We start from the raw sequence: 23,882 nt of genomic DNA, 5'->3' as shown, positions 1-23,882 counted from the left end.
AGTTAACAATGCAGCATATTGTCCTCAAAGTTTCACAATAGCCAAACTCTTAGGTCAAAGCATTTAAAAAGAAGCAAACTAAACTATAAGTTAAGGATCATGATACAATTTTCTGTGAACAGAGGAATATTTGCCCAGGAGCAAGTAATCCAAAAAAGCAGTGACTTGTAAATTGATGCACAAACTATATTAATAATATGTTATATTACAGTTGTGGTGAAAAGTTTACATACACTTGTATAAAACATAATGTCATGGCTGTCTTGAGTTCCCAATAAGTTCTATTTTTCTGTGATAGAGTGATCGAAACATATACTTGTTTGTCACAAAAAACAGTCATAAAGTTTGGTTCTTTCATAAATTTATTATGGGTCTGCTGAAAATGTCACCAAATCTGCTGGGTCAAAAATATACATACAGCAACATTAGTATTTGGTTACATGTCCCTTGACCATTTTCACAGCAACTAGGCGCTTTTGGTAGCCATCCAGAAGCTCCTGGCAAGCTTCAGGTCGAATGTTTGACCACTCTTCTTGACAGAATTGGTGCAGTTCAGCTAAATGTGATGGTTTTCTTGCATGTACCTGTTTCTTTAGTACTGTCCACATGTTCTCAATGGGATTTAAGTCAGGACTTTGGGAAGGCCATTCTAAAAGCCTGGTTTATCCATTCTTTACCACTTTTGATGTGTGTTTTGGGTCATTGTCCTGTTGGAACAGCCAACTGCGCCCAAGACCCAACCTTCGGGCTGTTGGTTTTAAGTTTTCCTGCAGAATTTGGAGGTCATCCTCCTTTTTCATTATCCGATTTACTTTCTGCAAAGAACCAGTTCCACTGGCAGCAAAACAGCCCCAGAGCATAATACTGCCACCACCATGCTTGACAGTAGGCATGGTGTTCCTGGGATTAAAGGCCTCACCTTTTCTCCTTCAAACATATTGCTGGGTGTTGTGGCCAAACAGCTCAATTTTTGTTGAACTTTCCTCCAGAAGGTTTTATCTTTGTCCATGTGATCAGCAGCAAACTTCAGCCGAGTCTTAAGGTGCCTTTTCTGGAGCAAGGGCTTCTTTCTTGCACAGCAGCCTCTCAGTTTATGGCAATGTAAAATACGCTTGACTGAGGAGACTGACACCTTCATTCCATCAGCTTCCAAATCCTTGCAGACCTGCTTTTTGGTGATTCTTGTTTGACTCTTGACCATCCTGACCAATCTCCTCTCTGCAGCATGTGATAGCTTGCGTTTTCTTCCTGATCATGGCAGTGACACAACAGTTCCATGCACTTTATACTTGCGAATAATTGTCTGCACAGTTGCTCTTGGAACATGTAGCTGCTTTGAAATGGCTTCAAGTGACTTCCCTGACTTGTTCAAGTCAATAATTCGCTTTTTCAGATCCACACTGAGTTCCTTTGACTTTACCATTGTAGCTTTTGAGGCTGAGTCTAATCACAGGGTCAAATGATCCCTATTTAAATGGGCTCATGAGAAGTGAACGACTGTAGTCAATCAGAATCACTTACAAGAAGTGAAGAGACCATGACATTAAACTAATTTGATTGACACAACTCTCTACATCACCAAAATTGACAATTTATGTTGCTGTATGTATATTTTTGAACCAGCAGATTTGGTGACATTTTCAACAGACTCATAATAAATTTATGAAAGAACCAAACTTCATGACTGTTTCTTTTTTGTGACAAACAAGTATGTGTTCCAATCACTCTATCACAGACAAATAAGAGTTATAGAACTTATTGGGAACTCAAGACAGCCATGACATTATGTTTTATACAAGAGTATGTAAACATTTGACCACAACTGTATATATATACCTCAGAATTTGGTATATATATATATATATATATATATATATATATATATATATATATATATATATATATATATATATATATATATAAAATGTTTTTTGACTGTGATTCAAAAAACATTACATTTATATGATACATAAAGGAACACTATTTAACACGAATAAAACTTCTTCACAATATACAGACAGAAAGAAAGCAAACCAATACTTATACCAACACACACTTGAGTTTGAGTTTGAGTGGAAGAGAAGGAAATTAATACAAGAAAATTATAAAATCATTGGACATGTTGACAGACGTGATTCTCCTCTAACCTTAAAAATGTATTGTCATTTTACATAATCTATAAAACAGCACCAGTGTACAGTGTGACAAATATGTCTCAGTGAAGAAAAATAAATAAATTTGTGTGCTGTATAAGTAATGCTGAATGTGTTCACCAGTTTGAACATACTGAACAGATTGGACCCCATCAGATAGGAATCAGATAGGAGCTGATTGATGTCGGATTAAAATCTGTTTCCATAGTAAAGTTTTTCTCAACAGGTCTCTGAATTTCTATCGGCTGTGCGACTTCACTTAAGTCACTTTATATTATTGCACACTGCATCCAAGCTGAGTGGATCGTGGTGCAGAGATGACAGAGAAGCAGAGTAAAGAAATACTGATGCACACATGTTGAAATATAAGAGCTCTTTGCAGCAGGTTCTGGTGCCATGAAGGGGAAAAGTTAGAGCATCTCTTGATTTTCTTTTAGCTAAAATAGGTGAAGTGTGTTGTGTGTTTAGTGTGTTTTATTTCTGACAACACACACCAAGATGATTTCATAACCAGACTCATCCATGGTCCCAAAACAATGGCTGAAGAATTACACAATATTCAGGAATATATAACTCTTCATTGTAGCAGTAACTGTAGCTCATAGAACAGACTTTAAAATACTGTTGTTAGTTTATAAATCACTGAACAGTTGAGCACCACAATACATTAAAGATAAGCTGTTGTTTTATCAACCTTCCAGACCGCTCAGGTCTTCTGGTTCTGGTCTGCTCTGCATCCCCAGAACCAGAACCAAGAGAGGAGAAGCAGCTTTCAGCATCTATGCACCAAAAATTTGGAACAAACTTCCAGAAACTGTAAAACAGCAGAAACCCTGAATTCTTTTAAATCGCAATTAAAAAAACACACCTGTTTAGAATTGTTTTTGAAATTTAATATGTAACAATATATTGTTTATTCCATGATGCATGACTTTTTTCTTGAGTTTATGATGTAAAGCATTTTGAAATGCCTTGCTGAAATGTGCTATACAATAAAATTTGATTGATTGATTGATAATCTTATATGTTGCGTTCCAAGTGAGAGGCAACTATTTCTAAAATGTATCACTGCAGCTATCAGTGACAAAATTCCTACACCTCCATCTTATCAAATGTCCCAATATTAAATGTATAAAGTTTCCTCTGAACACTGAGAGAATGAGGCTGAAAATCCACATGTTAAATATTCTGAAGAAGACGCTCATGATCACTGACCTGGAAACCCTTCTTCATACAACATTTAAACATATTCTTAGAGGTGTGAGACTTTCCTTTATTGTTAGGTTTGTTTTCAAAAGATGGATTTTATTTTAGGGAGAAATTGTCATGTTCCATGTTTTCCCGTGTGTTTATTTTGAGTTTTCAGTGTCCGAGTCTCGTCGTTGTCCTGTCTCCCCCTTCATTACTCCCAGGTGTGTCTTGTTCCCTTGGTTACCCTCAGGGTATTTAATCCCTCCTGTGTCCTTTGTTCTTCGTCGGGTCCTTGTCACTGTTTGTCGTTGCTTGTCTTTGTTTGTGCCGTCCACCTGCGTCACCAGTGCTACCGGGTTTGAACCGTGCTGCCTGGCCATAGACCTACTGAGTTTTTGTATTTTTTGGTTCATTATCATCATTAAAACCACCTTACACCTTACCTGGGTCTTGAGCATCTGCTTCACCACCAACATCCACACCATTCCATGACAGAAATAAGGTTTGTGTGAGTGTGTCCATCATACAGAGTGAAAAAAAATCAATTCAAGCCATATTATTTATTCATCTTTTAACAACACCAACAAACAGCTAAAAAAAAAAACATGTACAGGCAAAACTGTCTATTTTTAACACAGTTTGAAAGTAATTAAAATCTTTATTTGTTAAACACAAAAATGGTTATTTTCCAGACATGCTTGAACTAGTTTTGTGTAAAATAAACATAAAACCTGAATTGGACAAGCTAAACCTTGAATAAATGGTTCTAGATTAATTAAAGAAAACTTTGATAAACGTTTGTGAAACACTTAAAACTCTTTATCTTTATTATACAGTAATAAAGTTCAGTCTTATCTAAAGCTTCACTTGTGACATGTTTCTTTCTCCAGTTTAACAAACAGAAATCATTCGCTACAAAAAGACTTTCAAAGTAAAAAAAAGACTTTTTTGTTTACTTTTTATGATGTTCTTTAGAGATTATTAATTACTTTGACGATTCAATATAAGCATTATTTCTCAGATAATTATGATCAAACATACAGAAAGTTTTAATTGTAATATTTTTTTAAATTAATAATAATGGAGCAAAGTTGCTCATGAGGTTAATGTACAATATTAGGCTAAAATAGAGGAAAACGTCGCTGTACCACCCTGAAAGTTGTTACACAAAACAAGTAAGAACTGCAAAGGATCTGCTGATGGAAACTATTTCTCCTTCAAACGTTCCCAAAATGAGCAGAATGAGAATCATTGATGTGAAGACATGAAGACAGAGCAGAAGCTTCCCTTATGGAGATCCTTGTCATGGCTTCAGAGGATCTGTTAATTTGAAAGGATGATGTTTCATTCAAATCATATACACCATTGATCAATGTTGAAAACAAGATTCAATACTTTACCGTTTTCATGAGCTTTCTTCATTTGAGCTGTTTTTAAGCTCACTGTAGATTTTCTCTACCATTTCAAGCTCTGCTGAAACATCTAACAAAGCAGTTTTTGATGAGATGTAGCATCAAATATTTACAGAACGTATTTTAAGCCACATTTCAAAGACAAATAAGTTTTGCTTTACCTGGAATTGATTGACAATCTGTCCTGAGGGAGAGGTCCATGGAGTTGTTCAATGTGTCCTTCATTGTTTTCAAAACTTCCACCTAATTTAACATTAAATTCTTTATTTTTAAGTAGAAGTCTAAATTAAAGACAAAGTAATTTACTCATACATCAATCATTCATGTATGTATTCTTTTAGGTAAGGAATTAGCTAAAAGATTCATTTTAATAATTTAAATTCTGTTTTGCACAAACAGAGTTTTAATAAATTCAGTTTATTGAAAGATTTAAAACACTTGGTTTTGTGCAGTACTATAATCTAACAGAGTGCCACTGGTCTAATGAAAAAGCAGAACTTTTAGTCAGAGATGTTGTCGAGGATCATTTACTACAAATTTATTACCAGAAAAAAAAACCGCATTAAGTTTTTTGACTGGAACTGTGTAAATTAGTCATATAGAAATTGATCTTTCCAAGCATCAAACACTTCAGGTTTATGAGAAGTTCAACAAAGAATGTTCCTCATGCCCACTATTAGATATGATTTCTAATGCTGTGGGTCTTTTTATTCTACTGAATACTGTGGGAACCTTATTATAGTGCATGTTATCATGAACATGTTAATGTCACATTGATACATTTCTTTTCAAGACAGTTGAAATATATTGAGTGCGAGTAATTGTGGAGGACTTTGTTTCTGATATACCTGTTACATGGATAGTTTAGATTTTGCTCTGAATGAGCAACATAAATACTGTTTTAACATTTAAATAAGGACAAACCTTTAAGTCCTGGAGGTGGTTCAACATGACGTTTTTGGCCATTGTAAACATGGTGTCCTTTGATTCACGAAAATGTCTTCCTAATGTTTCTCTCATTTTCTCCAGCATACCAGATTTTGAGTGTCCTGCTGCAGCTGCAACAAAAAGATCAAAAAGAAAGATTTTAAATAATTTTTTTGTAAAATAAAGTTTTTGTAATGATAGAAATTCTCACTCTTGTAGCATTCTTGCATGGTCTCCTCAATTGTCTCTGTCAGGCTGTTGTACATTATTTTCTTTCGGTCTCTAATCCTTTCATTCAACATTTTCTTTAATTTTTCCTCCTATGAGACATGTTAGAAAAGCAATTTTACTGTGAAAACTAAATAGAATTGTTTTTATTAAAAGTGATAAATTGTTGCAATGCTTGATTTGCATATTTTCTCTGTTGTTTACCTCTGTCTTGAGAAATATCAGCTGCAGTTCCACCTCTTTGTACTTTTCCCTCAGACTTTCAGTGTCAAGTGAAAACTTGTCAATGACACCATTAAATGGGCCACAGTTACGGTCATTTCTGAAACATTTTGATATACTGAAGTCATTCACAAATAGAACTTTATCATAATTTTCTTTTAATAAACCCTTGAATTATGAATTTACAAATTTCAAACTTTCATCAAAGTTGAACAAGACTTTTCATTCGTATTAAATTCTTACGGGAAGGTTTTTGAATTCTCATCAATGCTGTCAGTCAGGAATGAAGTGAGTTTCATGTTGAGGTTGATTTGTTCTCCGTTTTTGGGTTTGTGGACTCCACCATTTTTGAAAACGCACTTTAATGTTCTGTGATAACCACTACCACTCTTTCCCTGAAAAATAAGGCATTATTTCAAACGCAACAGAAAATTCAAATTAACTCTGTTGATAGTGCCAAGAAACAGACCTCAGGTTTTAGAACGTTATCCAGCTTTTCTTCACATGAGCTTTTTGATTGTTCAACCCCTTCAGACAGGCATTCCTCAAAAACCCGGTAAGCTCTTTCCATTGCTTTTTGGATTGTATCAAGTTGGAGGGTTATGTTTCTCTCAAGCATTTCACAACTTTTGTGTGTATTCCAGTCTGAAAAAAGGCAACTCCTTGTTAGTACATGTTGTAAAAACTGGTAACTGTTTATGAAAGAGTCTTTAATCTTTCCTCTGAAGCTTGTTTTAATAATAATAAGAAAAAATAAGCAGGTTATTCCAAAATTTCTTCCAAGAGATAAATTAATTAAATGCACGATATTCCATCATCCAACACAGAGACAGAAAGGACAAACAATCATGTTCATTCACACATACACACCCAAACACCTCAGGAGAATTTATAGAGATCAGTGAACATATTTTTTGACTATGGGAGGAAGCCGGAGTACCTGGAGAGAGCTGCACAATAATTAAATTCATATATATATATATATATATTCAATAATTAATTCACCATTTCACACTTACTGTTTCACATGACAGTATCTTTTCTGTGGATTGAAGAAATTCTGGTATTTCTCTGAAATATTTGGGGTCCATTAGTTGTCCAGAAGATTTTTGTTTCCATTCCTCTCCATAGAGTGCAGACAGCTTTTCAGCAACATCCTGATAATCATCATCCTCATCCTCTTTTTTCAGATCTTCACTATTCTCTTGAAACTGACTCACTGACCACAACTCATCTTTCCATTCCTGGACATAAATTTTTTTTTGATTAGCTCTATTACATTGTGATTCTTCAGTTTATGTGAAATAGAAGGAATTATTTCTTTAGTTCTTTTACCTCTTTTGTAATAAATTCAATATGTGCCTCATACTTTGTATTGGACATGTTTGCCTCCACTTTAATCATGACTGAAGTGCATGCATCAACATCTCCAGATGGCAAAAGTTTTCTCTCCTCAATGAGAGCGTTTATCAAACTGGTCTTTCCAGCTCCAGTTTTACCAAAGACACCAACCATTTCTCTTCTGTCTGTCTCCAGATCCTTAATTTTATCCCTGTGAAAAAATAAAGATGTTTTGATTTATTAACTTTTAAAACATATGACTTAATGTGTAAGTTTTAGCATTTATATTAATATTTAAAATTGTATTGCAAGAGGAATCATAATTTGAGAATATTAACTTTTAAAGTCTTTTGTAAATACGAGGAGATTGGAAAAGATTTTGATGTCTTAGCAGAAAACTATGAGTAAGGAAGAGGAGGCATTGAACTTGTTTCATCATTATTCAGCAAATACAGTCAACAACAATGGGAGAAAATATGAACAAACATCATCATCACATAAAGACTGAGACTCTGCCAATAGCTTGGTGATAACAAAAGCATAGCTTCAGAAATTTTATGATAATATTTGTGAGTTGTTAATGTAACAATAGTTACAATAACAGCTATTGTTGCATTGACAATAGTTGTTACATTAAAAACTATTGTTGTTACATTGTATTCTCCACATGCCTGGATCAGTGGGATTGAAATACAGAAACATCTTCAGACTTGAGTCAAACCCCCACAAAATTTGAAGATGAGCAATTTGTGGTTAAATAGGTAGTTTGTAAAGGGAAGTTTGGTGTGTGCATTACAAATGTGTTTGGATCTTTCAGGAGTTGGGGTTTGGTTACAGGAAGTGTAACCAAAGTAAAAAACACAAAAAACTGTGACACTCTTCATCCGTTCATTACCATCCGGACGAGTTCTTCATAATTGATGCATCCATTAGCATCTTCATGTCAAAAAATGTTTTACTTCCTCAAACTTAAAGTTTGAGGAAGTTTTAATATGCTGCATATTAAAACTTCCTGATTACTTATCAATACCATCTGTGTTTCACTGCAGTGATCATATAATGCGGCAGGTCAAACAAGCTCTCTTGCCTCCAGACTTCCTTAAGAGATGTTGATCCCCTTATTTACTACATTTACCTAAAGTGATCTGGCAAACAAATCATTCTTTACTAGAGACTTTCAATATGAACATCATTTGGTTGGCAAATGCCCACTTTGTTTAAATTTTAGAGGCTAAAACGAAGGTCAGACCTTCATGTCTAGAGAAGGAAGAGGAGTTATGGAGGAAGCAGTGGGAGAGAAGCTTGTGCTTCAAACATGATCTTGAGCCTCACATATAAGTGTGCATGTGGTAACCTTATTGCACAAGTCGGCATGTATAAAAATGATCTTGCCATGAAATTTTGCGTACATATATGCAAACACTTTACCTGCAGTGAAAATGTGCTGAAGCCACGCAAACTGTTTTTGTGGACAATAACAAACTACAAATCACCAGAGTTCTCCTAAATAAACTGAAATCTCTCATTATTTACTGCTCTTTAGAACAAGAAGCATCAAACACACAATTTTCATCATTTAAAAAATGAAACTGAACCACATTTATCCTTGAAAGATAACATAACACAAACACACAAAATAAATAAAATAAAAATAAAAAGATGTTGACTGAAAGTAGTAAATTTTCTAAATTTTTGTCAATAAAGATGTAATTGATCCATGCCGAAGCTCAAGAAATGCATGTCATTTGCAGGGTAATTTCACTCTCACTGAAAAACAAAAAGCAGGGCTGGATCAGCAGCTGAACTACAAACAGGTGAAGTTTGATCAGTTTTAATGTGATGTGAAGGTGTGTAGTCTACACATTATTTTAATGTGTACACTGTGTTTGTGCAGCACACCTTGGTGGAATTATTCGGAGGAAGCATATGTTAAGAGATCATATTGATCTGCTGGAACATGATGGTTTATTAGCATTTAGCTCTGCACAGAACTTATATTATTTTTATTTTTGTGAGGTGACCTTATGTACCCTGAAAACACAAAAAAATATATAATAACTATTATAAATACTTATTCTGCTGCAAGCAAGGACCATTGCCATGGTTATTGCTTCACATAGCGGCAGCCTTCCGGGTACAGATACTAACTTACAGATGTATTTATGGGTGGCGACAGGGCGGATCTGCAGCTGTGCTCATTTTCCCCACAAATTGGGATTTATAAAAGAAAAGTGAGCAGGAATGCATACGCACATATTTGTTCATCAGAACTTTTTTGTGTGCTACAATTTTCTACATCTGTCCATATGGCACACTTTGGTATGGAAACTGCAAACTCTTGTCAGCATGAGACCCTGAGTCAATTCATATGCAGATGAGAAAAGAGGCTATAATGGATAATGATCTTTGTATGGGACAGCCAATAGACTGATCAGATCTTGTTCTGGTTTTAACTCATATAGAAGTAGCCATAGACCAAAAGATTTAGGTAATCTGAGTAAAAGCCATAAAAACTAGTCAAGCAGACTTCATATGTACTCACCTTAGGAAAGAATTCAGCTTTGTGTTTTCTTGATTGCGTAGTTTATCCAGAACATTTCTCATTATATTTTTCACTTCAGACTGTATTCTTTGTTCTATTATTAAAAAGAATGAGTAAAATTACATTTGCATGAACTATGAATCTAAACTGAAGGATTTTGAGTCCCAGGCCGTTGATACTGGCTTTAACATGGTGATAATACATATCATAAACCAGACACAGTTTTGAATATTGCTTTGACAACAAGTGCATCATAAACTATGTGATGAAATTGGTTTAACACTGAGTTCTGCGTGGTCTGGTCTGAACAAGATGCTGTTCCTATTATCTATGTCTGAACTTGCTCACATTCCTGTGGTTTGAAGTTTCTGTTATTTTGTTTTGCATTCGATGTGTTTCTAAACAAAATACAATTCTAATTTTTTGAGGATCACAAACAATACAAATCATCCATCAAAATTTATTTAATTTGCAGCTGACATCTGCAAATTAACATCTGCAGTAAAATTAGCTAAATTTTACTGCTTTGTAAGTTGGGTTGTGACAAGTTTTAATTCAACACAGACTGTTGTCATTTTTATGAAGAATTACCTGGAAAAGATGCTGTACTCCTGCGAAACCGTTTTGCTGTTGGTTCTCCTTTCTTAAACTCCTCTAGATCCAACTTTCTCTTTCCTTTTTTTGTATCTTCAGACCATGAAAAGAGAAAAAAATGTTTAAAGAATTTCTAACAAGGATTTATTTTTGTAACAAGTTACATATTTGAGAAATATGTAAGAAACTTTAATTCTCACCTCCATCACTTGTGGATGGCTGTACCTGAGAATGAACAGATTTATTTAACTGCTTTCACATCATGTAATGGGACAAACACTTTTTAATCTTTTGTTATGTAGCAAACAAATCACCTTTTAGTCAACGGTAAAGAGTGATTTAGTATCTCTAGTAAAGTTTTTAAAAGCTAGATCGCTGAAGTTTTTAAAAGGCTTCAGGGATCATAATTACAGTTCAAATGTAGAAGTGATATTAACAATTCATATTCAATGTCCTTTTGTTCTCAGTTAACAATGCAGCATATTGTCCTCAAAGTTTCACAATAGCCAAACCCTGAGGTCAAACATTTTACCTAAACTATAAGCTGAGGATCATGATATAATTTTCTGTGAAAAGGGGAATATTTGCCCAGGAGCAAGATGTCAAAAAAAGCAGTGACTTGCAAATTGATGCACAAACTATATTAATACTATGTTATATTACTGTATATGTGTTGTGAACAAGTATTTTATCAAACAGCCTCAGTTTTCAAATGCCACTCTAAGCCTCAGTGTTCCTTTGTGGAATATTGCCTACAATCTAATGAAAGGAGTTAATTCTTGTTATAGTCTTATGCTTTTTTATTATTGTTATTATATTTGGAGACACTAATGCTGTAAAATAATTCACTTACATTCATTTTTTGGCCAATTGAGTTAACCTTCAACTTAAAAGATATGCAGGATCTGAAAATTTAGATGTTTCCTTTTGCTTCTGCTGAAATAGATAGTTGAAACAATCTGGTTTCCATCTATGTTAAATTTCTAAACGACTGACCAGAAGCAACACCGTCATCAGAGCCACTAAGTGTGACATATAAGATGATGAAAATTGGTCTTCCTCCAAAGACAGTCAGTATTCAAGACTTTCAGAACTACTGGTTTAAGGCTTGGAGACATTTATTGATGAAGAATTGCAGTGACAGCTTGTGGTTTAGGCTCAACTGCAGTGCAGGAATATTAAGGAATAGTTTAGGGATCGTTTTCACTCAATCCAGGGGAGAAGATAAAAGGCTCCTTGTCTTTATTTGGTGTGAAGACCTTGGATGACATATTTGATTAAGAACGTAATGAAAGATTAGTGATTTTAAAAATTATATCAAAAATATAAACACTTTGTGTAAAACAGCCAGTTGTCCATTCAACATAGACAACTGAAATTTAGTTAAGGACAAAACTCTCATACTTACCTCAGTCTGAACAGTTGCGTTTTTCTGCTCCTGATCAATCTAAATTACATAATGTAGTGATGTACAAGTAATATATTAATGTCACAATTTTAATCCAACTCAGTATTTTTGTTGATTACTGTAAAAAACATTTAGTTCAATTTGTTGAACTTACTGGCAAAGATAAGGTGATGTGTCCTTATTTTGTTTTTACTGCAGACAACACAGGAAAAATGTGATGACACATTGGTATTGATGCAAATGTGTCATCAATGCACAGCACTGTCTATAATCTGAGGGTTTGTTGGACATTTGCAAATGACATCAGTGTGCATTGATGACACATTTGCATCAAGGCAAATTTTTCATCAATGCAAATGATACATCGATGTCATTTGCAAATTTCCAAGAACCCATAAGACTGTAGTCAGTATTAATCAATCAATCAATCAAATTTTATTTGTATAGCACATTTCAGCTACAAGGCATTTCAAAGTGCTTTACATCATAATTGTGACCGGTATTGTGACCGGTAAAATATATTTAGTTTTACTTATAAGCACCATCTAAAAGTTAGGGTGCAAGACAATATATTTACACAGGATATGAATGTTGTGATTAAAAAAAATGCATGCTTGTCATGTACTGTAGCAAATTACCTTTAACTGTCTCAGCTTCCTTCTTAAATGTGCTCTTGGTCCCACTATGGGAATCAATTTTTCCAAGTCTTGATCCTCAAGGCTGTACAGATATGTCTTGTCAACTCCTTGTTCTTTAATTAAAAAAGTAATTTGTTAACATGAAGTGATAAAAATTACATTTTAAAGTTGAAAAATATGTTTCATAAAGAGTGGAGAGACAAATGTCTTTCACTGAAAATGATAAAGACCATAGCTGGTCCCAAACATCAGTAGTTAAAGAAATGGCTGATTTAAGGATATTTCTATTTTCCCAAAAGCGAAAGATGACATTCAATGATTCAATCAGGGCCTTAGGTCACATTTGAATTGACATTGATCAATTTTATTTACTATTTAACAGCAAAGTCCATTGGCTTTGCTGTTAAATATGTATGTTGTTTGCTTCTCCTAATTTCATATATGCCTTGTTATCATTCAAAAATACCTTCTTCATACAATCAAGAAAGTACAGAGAGAAATTTGTGGTTTTGAATCTCATTTAAATCAAACAATATGCACTCTAGCAAATAATATGCACTCTAGCACTCTTTTCATATGAATTACTAAAATTTGAAGCAATAATTTATCCAGCTGTAGTATCTTGCAAAGGTAACCCCTGTAACATTACAGCCAGTCTCTTCAATGTATTTTGTTTGGAGTTTATCTGATCAACACAAAGTTGAGGGTGAAAATGATTTCAAGATTTTCTCAGACATTACTTACCTCGTGTTTCTTACCCCATCTGCTGGAGATGTTGTGATGCAGCAGCCATTTTTCCTAAATGTTTTTTCCAGTACTGTACCTTATGTTTAGTGTTTCTGCTAGAATAAAAAAAAAGAAGTTGTCTAAATGTTTTAATCTCTGACTACACCTTTGTAACAATCAGTTGCACCAACGTAACCAGAACACCTAGATTGTTATTGCCAGATTCAACTCATGAACACAATAATGCAGCAGTCTATTTATTAGGCCCTTATAAACACAAGCTGGAAATCTCTCCAGCCACTTTTTTACTCTGTACACTAGGGGGCAGCAGTAATCAACAGCTGACTTGAGAAACTCACCAACCATGTTTAGTTTTTCAAAGGTTAGGTGCCTTATTATCAACATTTTAATTATTTAACAAAAGAAAAATATACAAAATAAGCAGAAGAAACAGATCAACTAGTATTTGTTTTTCTTTTAACCGAAAATGACATGACCTGTTACTCTTCATGTAATGTAAGGATTCTCTAAGGCTGTAAGTGGATATATGATAATGACTCCATACATTGTGAACCACAACATACATCTGGCTGTATATTTTGTGCCAAAATTGTACAAATTGGCTTTCATGTAATTTATATTTGTTGTAGGACATGAAAGGCAACAGCATACACATATTTTTATTACATTTTTCTATAATTTTTACATTACAACAGATGATTAAATTTTTCAATGAAAAATAGTAGATCAAGTACAACAACATAGTAGAAGAGGTACAATTAAGAATGCCCAACTGTCCACAATATTAATTTATCAAACACTGCACAAATTTTTTCAACAAATTAGAAATGAGATTCATGTAATTTATATTTGTTGTAGGACATGAAAGGCAACAGGAAACATTAGTTGCTGTTGCCTTTCATTTATATTCATACACATAAATTCAAACATCATTTATTATTAATATTCAGAAAATACAAATGATAACAAAACAATCATTTTTGTGAGGAATAAAGGTTCTGACCTGTCATTATTATGACATTATATTTATATTATTGCTTAGCATTGACTTGCCAACCTCTTGCTTAACATAAATGGGAATGCTGGCAGTTTTAAAGAACATTTAAACCATATCTGCAACACAGGCGCCAACAAAATCAGTACATAAAATCTATACAAAGAGGATTTCATGTGGCCAATCAGAGCATTTACAACTTGTGATAAAACAGAAACAAAGACACACAGATATCAGAATATTGAGTCATTACAATGAGGATGATTGAAGGTCTAAATGTCATAAATGAAAGAAAATACAAAGTATCACAAATCTTTGCTGACATGTCAGGGAAACAAGTTCACAGTCACTGCCACTTATAAATGTCAGTATATTTATGCATCCATGCTGCTGCTCAACTCCTCGCAGAGATTCTGAACCATTCCAAGCTCCATTGACACATCTAAGGAAGTAAATTTTGTCATTAAATGTTTGTTGTGGTGATTACAGGAATGTTAGTGCATATTTTCATTTATGACCAAAAATAATTCACAACCTTGGCAGATTAATATTCAAAAGTATTTTCAATCATTGAAGATGTTTATATTTAATAGGAAATGAAAGAAGCCTCTCTCAAAAGATAAGACATAAAAACAATTGATTTTTACTTCAGTTTTAGCAAATAAGTCCAAGCAATAAATTATTTACAGTCTTAGTTAATAAAAAAATATTTATATATATTAATGAAAATATCTATTGGTATTCCACCAATCAAATGTTCTCATAATTGCTGACTAGAGTTTCTTTCACCTGGCTTTTAGACAATTTAATGAGCTCAAACTTTTCAGGTTGGTCGACCATTTTTACCCTCCTCCGCAAGATTAAAGCTAAAACTCTGTTTGGATCACGTCAGACAAAAATTTTGTTTCCACTCAGAAGAAATATCTTAAACCAAAGATTAGTTTTAGCCTAAAACTGCCAAGAACAGATGATGAGGTAATTTACCTGGAATTGTACAGTCGTCAGTGTTGAGAGACACCTCAATAGATTCCATCATGTCTTTTTCCAGAAGCGTCAGGATATCCGCCTAATTCATCATCATAACAATTAGTAAGTATTTATTACAAATATGATACAAGTTTACAAATGCTGATAATTGTTAGAACACCTCTTTTCAACACTCATATAGAAACAGTGAAGTTTAGATAGAATGTAGCTAAAAACAGAAACTCCTGGAAAACAACTCAAAAGAGGCTGCAGAAAACTGAACCTCACCATCCAACAGGACAACAACACTCAACATGCAGCCAGAGGTACAGAGGAATGCTCAAAGTCAATGAACAGATGTAAATCAAACTGAGAACTAGTGGCAAGACTTTAAAACTGATTTTCACAGACAATTCAGTCTGACAGAGCTTGAGGTATTTTGCAAGGAAGAATAGGGAAAATATTTAATCTCTAGGAAAGCAAACTTAGTAGAAAAATATTCTACAACATACTATTACCTCAGTATAACCTCACGGGAATGAATACAAAATCAAAATTACCCTTTTCAGAGTCATACTCCTGAAGGATATTTTAAAAAATAATGTTCCTTCCACTTCACAACGTGCTACACTACAAAGAAATAAATCATTCAGTCTTAGTGGTTGTAATCAGATAAAATATCAAAACGCCGAATAGATATGAATGCTTTCCAAATACATTATCTTTTCAATGTAATCATGCAATTTTAATGAATAAAATGAAACAAACCATCAGTTTGAGGAGAAGCTCCAACATGTCGTCCTTGGCTTTCTCAAACATGCTGTTCTGAATGTTGAACACATATTGCCATATTGTTTCCCTTATGTTCTGCAGTGTGTTTTTTCCTTGAAACTGTGCAGCTACTGCAAAATGAAAGTTAATTAATGTCCAAACAATAACACAAATTAGTAACATATGCTGTTCTGATGAAAAATATAACTGTTGTTACTTTCATAGCACTGTTTCATGATTTCCTCCACTGTTTTGGTTAGACTCATGTAGATTACTTTTTTGTTGTCACGAATTATTTTGTTCAGTTTTGTCTTCAGATTTTCCTCCTAAGAAAATAAAAAGTCAAGATTCAAACCCGGAGAGTCTTATTACAAATATTTAGAGCAGATGGATTCGGTATAAATGTTTTCTAATACCTCTGTCTTGAGAAAAGTCAGCTGCAGTTCTGCATCCTTGTACTTTGGTTTTAGTTTTTCAGTGTTAAGTGAAAACTTATTGATCACTCCATTGAATGGACCACAATTTCCTTCATTGCTGAAAATTTTCATCACATTTAAATTATTTTAGAAGTGTAAATTCCTCAGTTTCAGGAAATAAAACATGGTATAAAGTTCTTACGGAAAAGTTTTTCTGAATTCCTCATCAATGCTTTTACTCAAGAATGAAGTTAATTTCATGTTGAAATTTATTTCTTTCCCCTTTTTTGGTTTGTGGATGCCACCATTTTTAACGACACTTTTCAGGATGTAGTATTGAGCACTTCCACTCTTTCTCTGGGAAAAAAAGATATTATAAAGAAATAAATAAAAAAGACAAAAATAGAAACAGTCTAGATTCAGACAAATACAACCATCAGATTACGTACTGTAGGATATAAAATGGATTTCAGGATCTTTTTATAAGAACTTTTGGAATTTTTCACTCCTTCATCAAGACATTTTATAAAGGTGGTGTAGATCTCCCGCATTTCATCTCTGATTCCATCAAGTTGACAGTTCAGGTTTGTCTCAAGGTCATCACGGACAGCTTTATAACAGCCAGCCTAAAAAAACACACATTCTTTATTTAGGGCATCATTAACTGAGTCATTTTAAGTTCACTGCATCCTGGGTCTCCACACAACAACCAGCTGAATTTTTACTTTATCCTGTATTCTGGGTTCATGATATTGGGACAGAAGTTAGCAAGTTTTAATCAAACATTCAGTCAATAACCAAAGTTTGTTAGGTTGAAAAAGAAACTGGAACAAGCTTCAAATATATAATTGCTAACAGATCAGTAATAAGTAAGAATTATAAGAAAAGTATATTTCATATAGAGGATGTTAAGCCACATTTAAAGTAAAATGAAGTGACTAATACTATGGTAGAGTAAATGGCTTTTCTTTGCACCATAAAGTGTGCATCTTCTTTAGAAATTCAAGATTACTGGAAAAATTAAGATTTTTATTTTCTCAATCTTACCACTTTTTTCAAGTTGGCCCCTTGAATCAAAGACAGAATCCCTTGAGCTCCAGAAACATAATTTAGTGTCGCTGAGTGAGAGTCGTTTAGATTTTGCAAAAACTCTTGAAGCTCAGGAATTTCTTGGAAAAGACAATAAGATCATATCAGCATCAAACTGAAATTAAATTATTGAGGAATCTTCCATTTTAAGTTGTATCGTACCAGTGTCCTCCGGCTTTAGGTTTTTAGGTTTCAGAAACTCTGCAGAGCTCACTGTGAAGACTTTGAAACACTCATTGCTAAAATATTCCTGTGGAGAATTGAATTTGTTCATGTTATTTAATTGTAGACGATCAATTTGAAAATCATATGCAGTTCAAAGCTCACCTTTATCTTGCTTAGCTTGTTGAATTCTTTGCCCACTGCTTCCTTGGCTTTTAAGTTTCTTTTTACAATAAAGGCCTGAACTTCAGCTGGTGAACTAAAAAGAAACATTCACTAGTGAAAACTTTATGGCAGAAATAACGTCATTAAATAAAGCAACTACTACAGATATAAATGTAGCACCTTGAAAAGTATTTGAATCTTTTATTATATTTTGAACTGTGCAGACTTAGATTAGCAATCAGGAACATTTTATGAATGAACTTTCACTGACAATAGGCTTGAGTGCATGATGATAACATTTTACTTTTAAAATTATAAATAAAGGATAAAACAAAAAATTCACACATTTATTTTCCTTAACTGGGGACCTTATACTTCCCGTAGAGTATCTATGTGTTTTTTTCGTCAGCTTAGTCATATTTTTTCTATTATTTTAAACTACAAATCTCTATTCTAGTTTCACTTTACTGAAAACCTCTGACAGATATTTCTTTAAGAGTCATTTATCTACACTCATAAACCAGTGAGTCGGTTTTGGTGGATGTTTAACTCAATGTTCGTGACAATCATTCTCAAAATAAAACAATGTACTTCATAGCATTGTTTTGTTGTATTTTTTTGACATTATGTACAAATATTGAGCCTTTGAACGATCCTTACTGATGTCTGAACTGAATGTTCCACTTTTAGTGTGTTAGCAAACTTACGGATCATGCAAATCTCCGAAAACATCAGACTTGGTGCAGATGAAGTGAATGTTTCGACACTCGCCACCATTTCCAAGGAAATTACTGGCACTTTTCAGGATCTCCCAGGATTCTCTGTCAGATGCTGCTCGGTTGAGTTCTGATACAATCCACACCGTAGAACAGTTTCCAACAATCTGAGATGACGTTGTTACAATAAAAATGAATGCTTTAAAAATATTTAAAAATATAAAAGCTGAAAGACTGAAGACCACGGTTCCAAGACATAATGTACCTTTTTCCACATTGTATCTCGGCTCTTGTTGCGGTCTCCATTTCCAGGAAGGTCCACAAGTGTGACATGCTGGAGAAAATTATTTTGGGGTACTTTGATAGTGACACACTTCACGATTGGCCAGTACCACCTTTTTATATCGTTGTCTTCTCCTTGTCTGGTGTACTTCAAAATTTTTGCAGACAGCTCTATAGCCTGACGGTGCAAAACAAAGTAGTCCATGAAATGGAAGGTGAAGCAGACATGGTGTGAAGAAAGCTTTTTATATACAGTTAGAAACAAAAGGCGTTCTTTGAACTGAGCAGCTATCAAACAACAATTATCAAGTTTTGCAACAAATTCTCATTCAGAGTAAGGGATGGACTTTGACTTATTAGTTTTAAAACATGAGTTTGATTCAGACACCTCCACATTTTGATTACATGCATTATATGAATGACCCCAAATGTTGTTTATGTTTTTGACTGAGTCAATGTAGAGGGCCAGGTGACGCCAAAAGTCTACTGTTCAAAACCACAACAATCTTTCCAGACCAAAAAGTCACATCTTACCGATTCAAAAGTTAAAATCTTCTTGGTGGACCGAAGAAACTCTGGAATCTCGCTGAAGAATCTGTTATCCATGAGTTGTTGGGAGGATTTTTGTTTCCATTCTTCTCCATATAGTGCGGTAAGCTTCTCAATAAGGTCATGATAGCCGTCGTTCTCTTCATCATCGTCATGCTTCTCTTGCTCTTCGTCATCCTCAAGAAAGTGATCTACAGTCCCCAACTCATCTTCCCACTCCTAAAAGAAAATATTGTTTGGTTTAAGTGTGTAACTGCGATGCCTAATGTTAGATAAAATATGAGCAAACAGTTTCATGGTTCTGTTTACCTCTTTGTTGATGAACTCGATCTCTGCTTCATAATTTGAGTTGTGAGTGTTTGCCTCCACTTTGATCATGACTGAGGTACATGCATCTACATCTCCAGATGGCAAAAGTTTTTTCACACCAATGACTGCGTTAATCAATGAGGTCTTTCCAGCTCCAGTTTTACCAAAAACACCGACCAGCTCCCTTTTGTCTGTTTCCAAATCTATAATTTTGGTCCTGTTTAAAATGAGGACAAAATAAAATCGCTTTCACCTGTGCACAGAATTATCTAAAAAGTTAAGACCGGCATGTTTCTCTCATGCTTTCACATTGGCACACTTCTGTAGATCACATGGTCAAGGCCATAATTTGCTTGTATTCCTAAAAGCTTAACAACACCAGTGCACATGAACGTCATTATGTAATCACCCTCCACCAGACTAATTACTCTTCACAATCACAGCCATCATGTTATGCAAACATTCTGTTTCATGAATTTCTGTGGAATTACCAGAAAAGCTAAATGATGACAGGAAATAGGAAACTATGTCTTTAATTAAAACAAAATTAAACAAACCAACAAAACTCAGAGAAGATAGAAAAAACCGACATAAACAGGAAAATAACTTGTAATTATTTGTAAGGCATGACAAAAAAAAAAGAAAATTATACTTACATAAGGAATTTATTAAGATCTGTGGTTTCTTGATTTTGTAGTTTAGTATGAACATGTTTCATTATGTTTTTCACATCATTCATTATCATTGATTCTGTTAGTAAAAACAATGCAAAGGCTTAGCAACAAGATTGAACATTTAATGCAAAAGAACTTAATTTTGTTGCTCCTCTCACTTTGCCAATGCAATCTTTTACCAAAGATGTTCAAACTACAAACTGTGTGTAGTTTTCTTAAACTACTTAAACTAATTTAAGCAAAATAGATTATCATCATTATAATACACTGATAAAATATTTTATGCTTACGTAAAAATGCATCATATTTCTACATCGACATTATTTTGTTACATATCAATACCTGTGAATTGAAATCTTTCATGCTGTCGCTTTGGTTTCTTTATGCTAGATTCTTCCTGAAGATCAAGTTTTCGCTTTCCTTTTCGAAAAACATAAATAGATTAGTTGGGTCTCTTAAAAACAATAAAAAATGTGAAATATGGATTAAGACATCGTATTTCCCACCTGTATTACTAGTGGAAGGTGAAATCTGAGGATTCACACAAAAATGTCATATTTAGATTTTGTATGTTTAAATTAAACATGTTTACTTGGTTTTTGGCTTGAAATGATAAGAAATGTTATTTTATTTGACTTACAGGTATAAAATGTTACTCTTACTCTTTACATAAACATGGCGGTCACAGGGAAAATCTTTAAACAAAAATAGGACCAAAATGGAGCATCCACTACATCAGGAGTTCTGGTTAGGTTACTTCAGAATATTTATTCAGGGGTGTCAGAATAAGGAGGCCCAAATATAAATGCAAAAGATGCTTTTCCAGTTTTGGTTTGCACTTACGTCCTGCAAATCTGTTGCATCTTCATTCTGCACTTGACACTAAGATAAAAATAATTTATTTTGTGAGGCAAACACAGTTTTACTAAATTAAAAAAAAATATTTCCATTCTCAGATCATTTATATATTGATATTTAATGGATGCAATACTTGACATTTGTTGTCAGAATAGTTTTGACTTACTGGTTTAGGACAAACTTCCTTTTCACTATTAGTATTTTCTTTTTCCTAAGATGAAAATAAAATGTTACATACACAATATTTTTATATAAGCACAAGCTGTGGTAGTGAATGATTAAAAACATATTGCATTACTTTTAACTGCTTGAGTCTTTTCTTGAACCGTGCTCTCGGTCCCACTTTTGGTATCAGCTTGTCAATATCTCCATCCTCAAGGCAATAAAGGCTCTCAGTGTCAACCCCTTGAACTGTAATCCAATGAGACTCTGTTAACCACAACCTTAGAAATATGACTTAGCGATGCAGAGATCTATTTTATGCAGGAGAGGAAATGTTATCAACAATGTTATTCACTCCTAAGAGACCATTTTTTCCATGCCACGAAGAGATTGTATGAGAAAACACTTTTTATAAAATAAGTGTAGAGCTCTTGTATTTTCACCTTTATGACAGTGAAAGGAAAGGGAGACTGTCACCAATAAATCTTGCTACTTTCCCCAGTTCATGTTGTAACATCACAAGCCAGAAAATGACTTTGACTGGTACATTAGTTTGTTTAATTTCTCCTCAAACTTTTCACAAAAGTCATGCTTCATGTTTAAATCTGGACATTTTACATGATGCTGCCTGGCTGTAAACAATTAAAGTAAAATTTGGCTCTCAAGAGTTGAGTTAAAAAATATATATCAAAATCATTCAAATGGTCAGCATATTTTACAGTGCCATCTAATGGAGAAACACAGGCTAGACCCTTTAAAACACATTAAGGAGAGGTTTGAGAAGAAAAAAAAATGTTTGAACAAAATTATATGTGCAGTTCACTTGTTAAACAACAGCTGTGATTGTTTTTAAAACTATGTCCACTTTTATTATTAAAGCTCAAGTTATGCCAATGTTGTTAAATCAAATAAAATAGGGAAAAAAGGACCTTTCCTAATTAGTAGTCAAGATTTGTCATACTTTACCTTTAAATATTTCAATAAACTCACTGAGACCCCACTGGTTCAGTGTGTCGCATACAAAGGTATCCATTTCCAAGAACCGAAACTGAAAGTGAAAAAAACTCTGATTACTATACGCTGAATTACAGTTTACTCCCCGTTTCTTCCCCGTAAACTGGTGCTGAATAAATGCAGATAGAATAACATCTAAGAGCTGAAATTAGCACATTTGAGATCCTCACCTGTTTCTGAAGGTAATGCAAAGACTTTAGTCAAGCAGGAAGGGAGGAGAAGAAAAGAGCAAAACGACAGGAGGAAAAATCCCTGAAAGTAGCGCGAAAAAAACACAAAGCGAACCTTTTGCAGAAGATAACAGGAAGTGTTTTCCCACAGAGAGGCAGATTACTGACAGGAAAAAAACAAAAACAAAACCCCATTAAAAGTAGGGGGCGTGGTCTGCAGGAAAACTCAGACACGTGAGGAGGCGATCAGGAGAGAAACGCGGTAAAATGGCAGAGGCAGTAGTTAGAAAAAATACAGATGTCATTTTTACATCTAAAAAAGTAAAGATACAAATACCCTGGCAGGTATGATTTTAGTTCATATGTTGCATATTTCTTAACATGTGTTTGTTCAGCTATAAAACTTGCTGCACAGCTTAGTTAAAGGGGCAAAATGTAAAATCAACTTTTTTTCTGTTTTAGCTTTAAATCATGTAGATGTATCAGAGTTACTTTGATTCTTTTACCAGCATTGCACTGAGAAGTAGCTATTTGTGTTGGCTTGTTTGGGATCTGGGTGGAGAAGTGACAAGGAGTTGAGCTGCTCTGGCATGGAAACTGCAGCTCGAGCGACAGTTTCGGAATAAAGAGAATGAAGAATACAGGACCAGTGATATAAAAAAAACAATTCAAAGGAGACTATAAAACTAAAACTAACTAACTAAAAATACAGTTAGAACCAAACAACCACGTGATGATCATTTTCCAATACCAACGTTTTTGGTTGTCGCATACCAACGTATCCACAGAAGCTATTGGAGCAGGAGATGATCAAGGATAAATGACGTCAGATAGCATAGAGTTGATATGTGTAATGCCACTGGACTGAGTTTATTCAGGTTCTTTGAATGATGATGGACTCTTTGACTTCTGCACTGAATGAAGGTGTGTCTACCTGCTGACTCAGGACCTTTGGGTCCCATCATGGTACTTTGACTGGACCTGTTATCTGATCATAAAACATTATATCTTTGGAGGGAAATTATATTTATAATTTAAATCTGACTGGAGGTCATTTATTCCATCACTTATACATAATTTAGTTATTTTACGCACGTTCATGAACACATTTCTTTTTATCCCAACTCTTCACTTCACACCTCTGATTTGTGTAAAATCTTATTTGTATGTCATGACAAAAAA

At 34.0% G+C, this 23,882-nt stretch overlaps 1 protein-coding gene across 1 annotated transcript; it reads right to left on the bottom strand.

Moving 5' to 3' along the window:
- Positions 1 to 14,143: 14,143 nt before the first annotated feature.
- Positions 14,144 to 22,855, bottom strand: LOC129363605 (nuclear GTPase SLIP-GC-like). The gene is made up of 22 exons (XM_055035803.1): positions 22,701 to 22,855; positions 22,483 to 22,564; positions 21,653 to 21,765; positions 21,521 to 21,565; positions 21,340 to 21,378; positions 21,003 to 21,027; positions 20,839 to 20,916; positions 20,479 to 20,572; positions 19,823 to 20,039; positions 19,499 to 19,732; positions 18,948 to 19,142; positions 18,674 to 18,849; positions 17,967 to 18,060; positions 17,802 to 17,889; positions 17,598 to 17,719; positions 17,000 to 17,176; positions 16,753 to 16,907; positions 16,551 to 16,668; positions 16,352 to 16,460; positions 16,132 to 16,265; positions 15,382 to 15,463; positions 14,144 to 14,839 (listed from the first exon to the last, which is right to left on the bottom strand). The coding sequence occupies exons 2-22, from the start codon at positions 22,547 to 22,549 to the stop codon at positions 14,772 to 14,774; spliced, it is 2,430 nt and encodes an 809-aa protein (XP_054891778.1). The 5' UTR covers positions 22,550 to 22,564; positions 22,701 to 22,855; the 3' UTR covers positions 14,144 to 14,771.
- Positions 22,856 to 23,882: the final 1,027 nt, after the last annotated feature.

The sequence above is a fragment of the Poeciliopsis prolifica genome, unplaced genomic scaffold (genome assembly GCF_027474105.1).
Source record: "Poeciliopsis prolifica strain line A6 unplaced genomic scaffold, Auburn_PproV2 SCAFFOLD010, whole genome shotgun sequence".
NCBI classification, from domain to species: Eukaryota; Metazoa; Chordata; class Actinopteri; order Cyprinodontiformes; family Poeciliidae; genus Poeciliopsis; species Poeciliopsis prolifica.
This window is presented reverse-complemented; position numbering and strand designations above follow the sequence as displayed.

What these genes read in the sequence shown, in the direction of transcription:
- LOC129363605 (XM_055035803.1), bottom strand. Translation starts at nt 22,549, where the DNA reads ATGGATACCTTTGTATGCGACACACTGAACCAGTGGGGTCTCAGTGAG. An exon ending in ACAAGCTAAGCAAGATAAAG is followed by an intron (nt 17,890 to 17,966) that starts GTGAGCTTTGAA and finishes AATTCTCCACAG; the next exon opens with GAATATTTTAGCAATGAGTG. An exon ending in TGACTTTTCTCAAGACAGAG is followed by an intron (nt 16,461 to 16,550) that starts GTATTAGAAAAC and finishes TTATTTTCTTAG; the next exon opens with GAGGAAAATCTGAAGACAAA.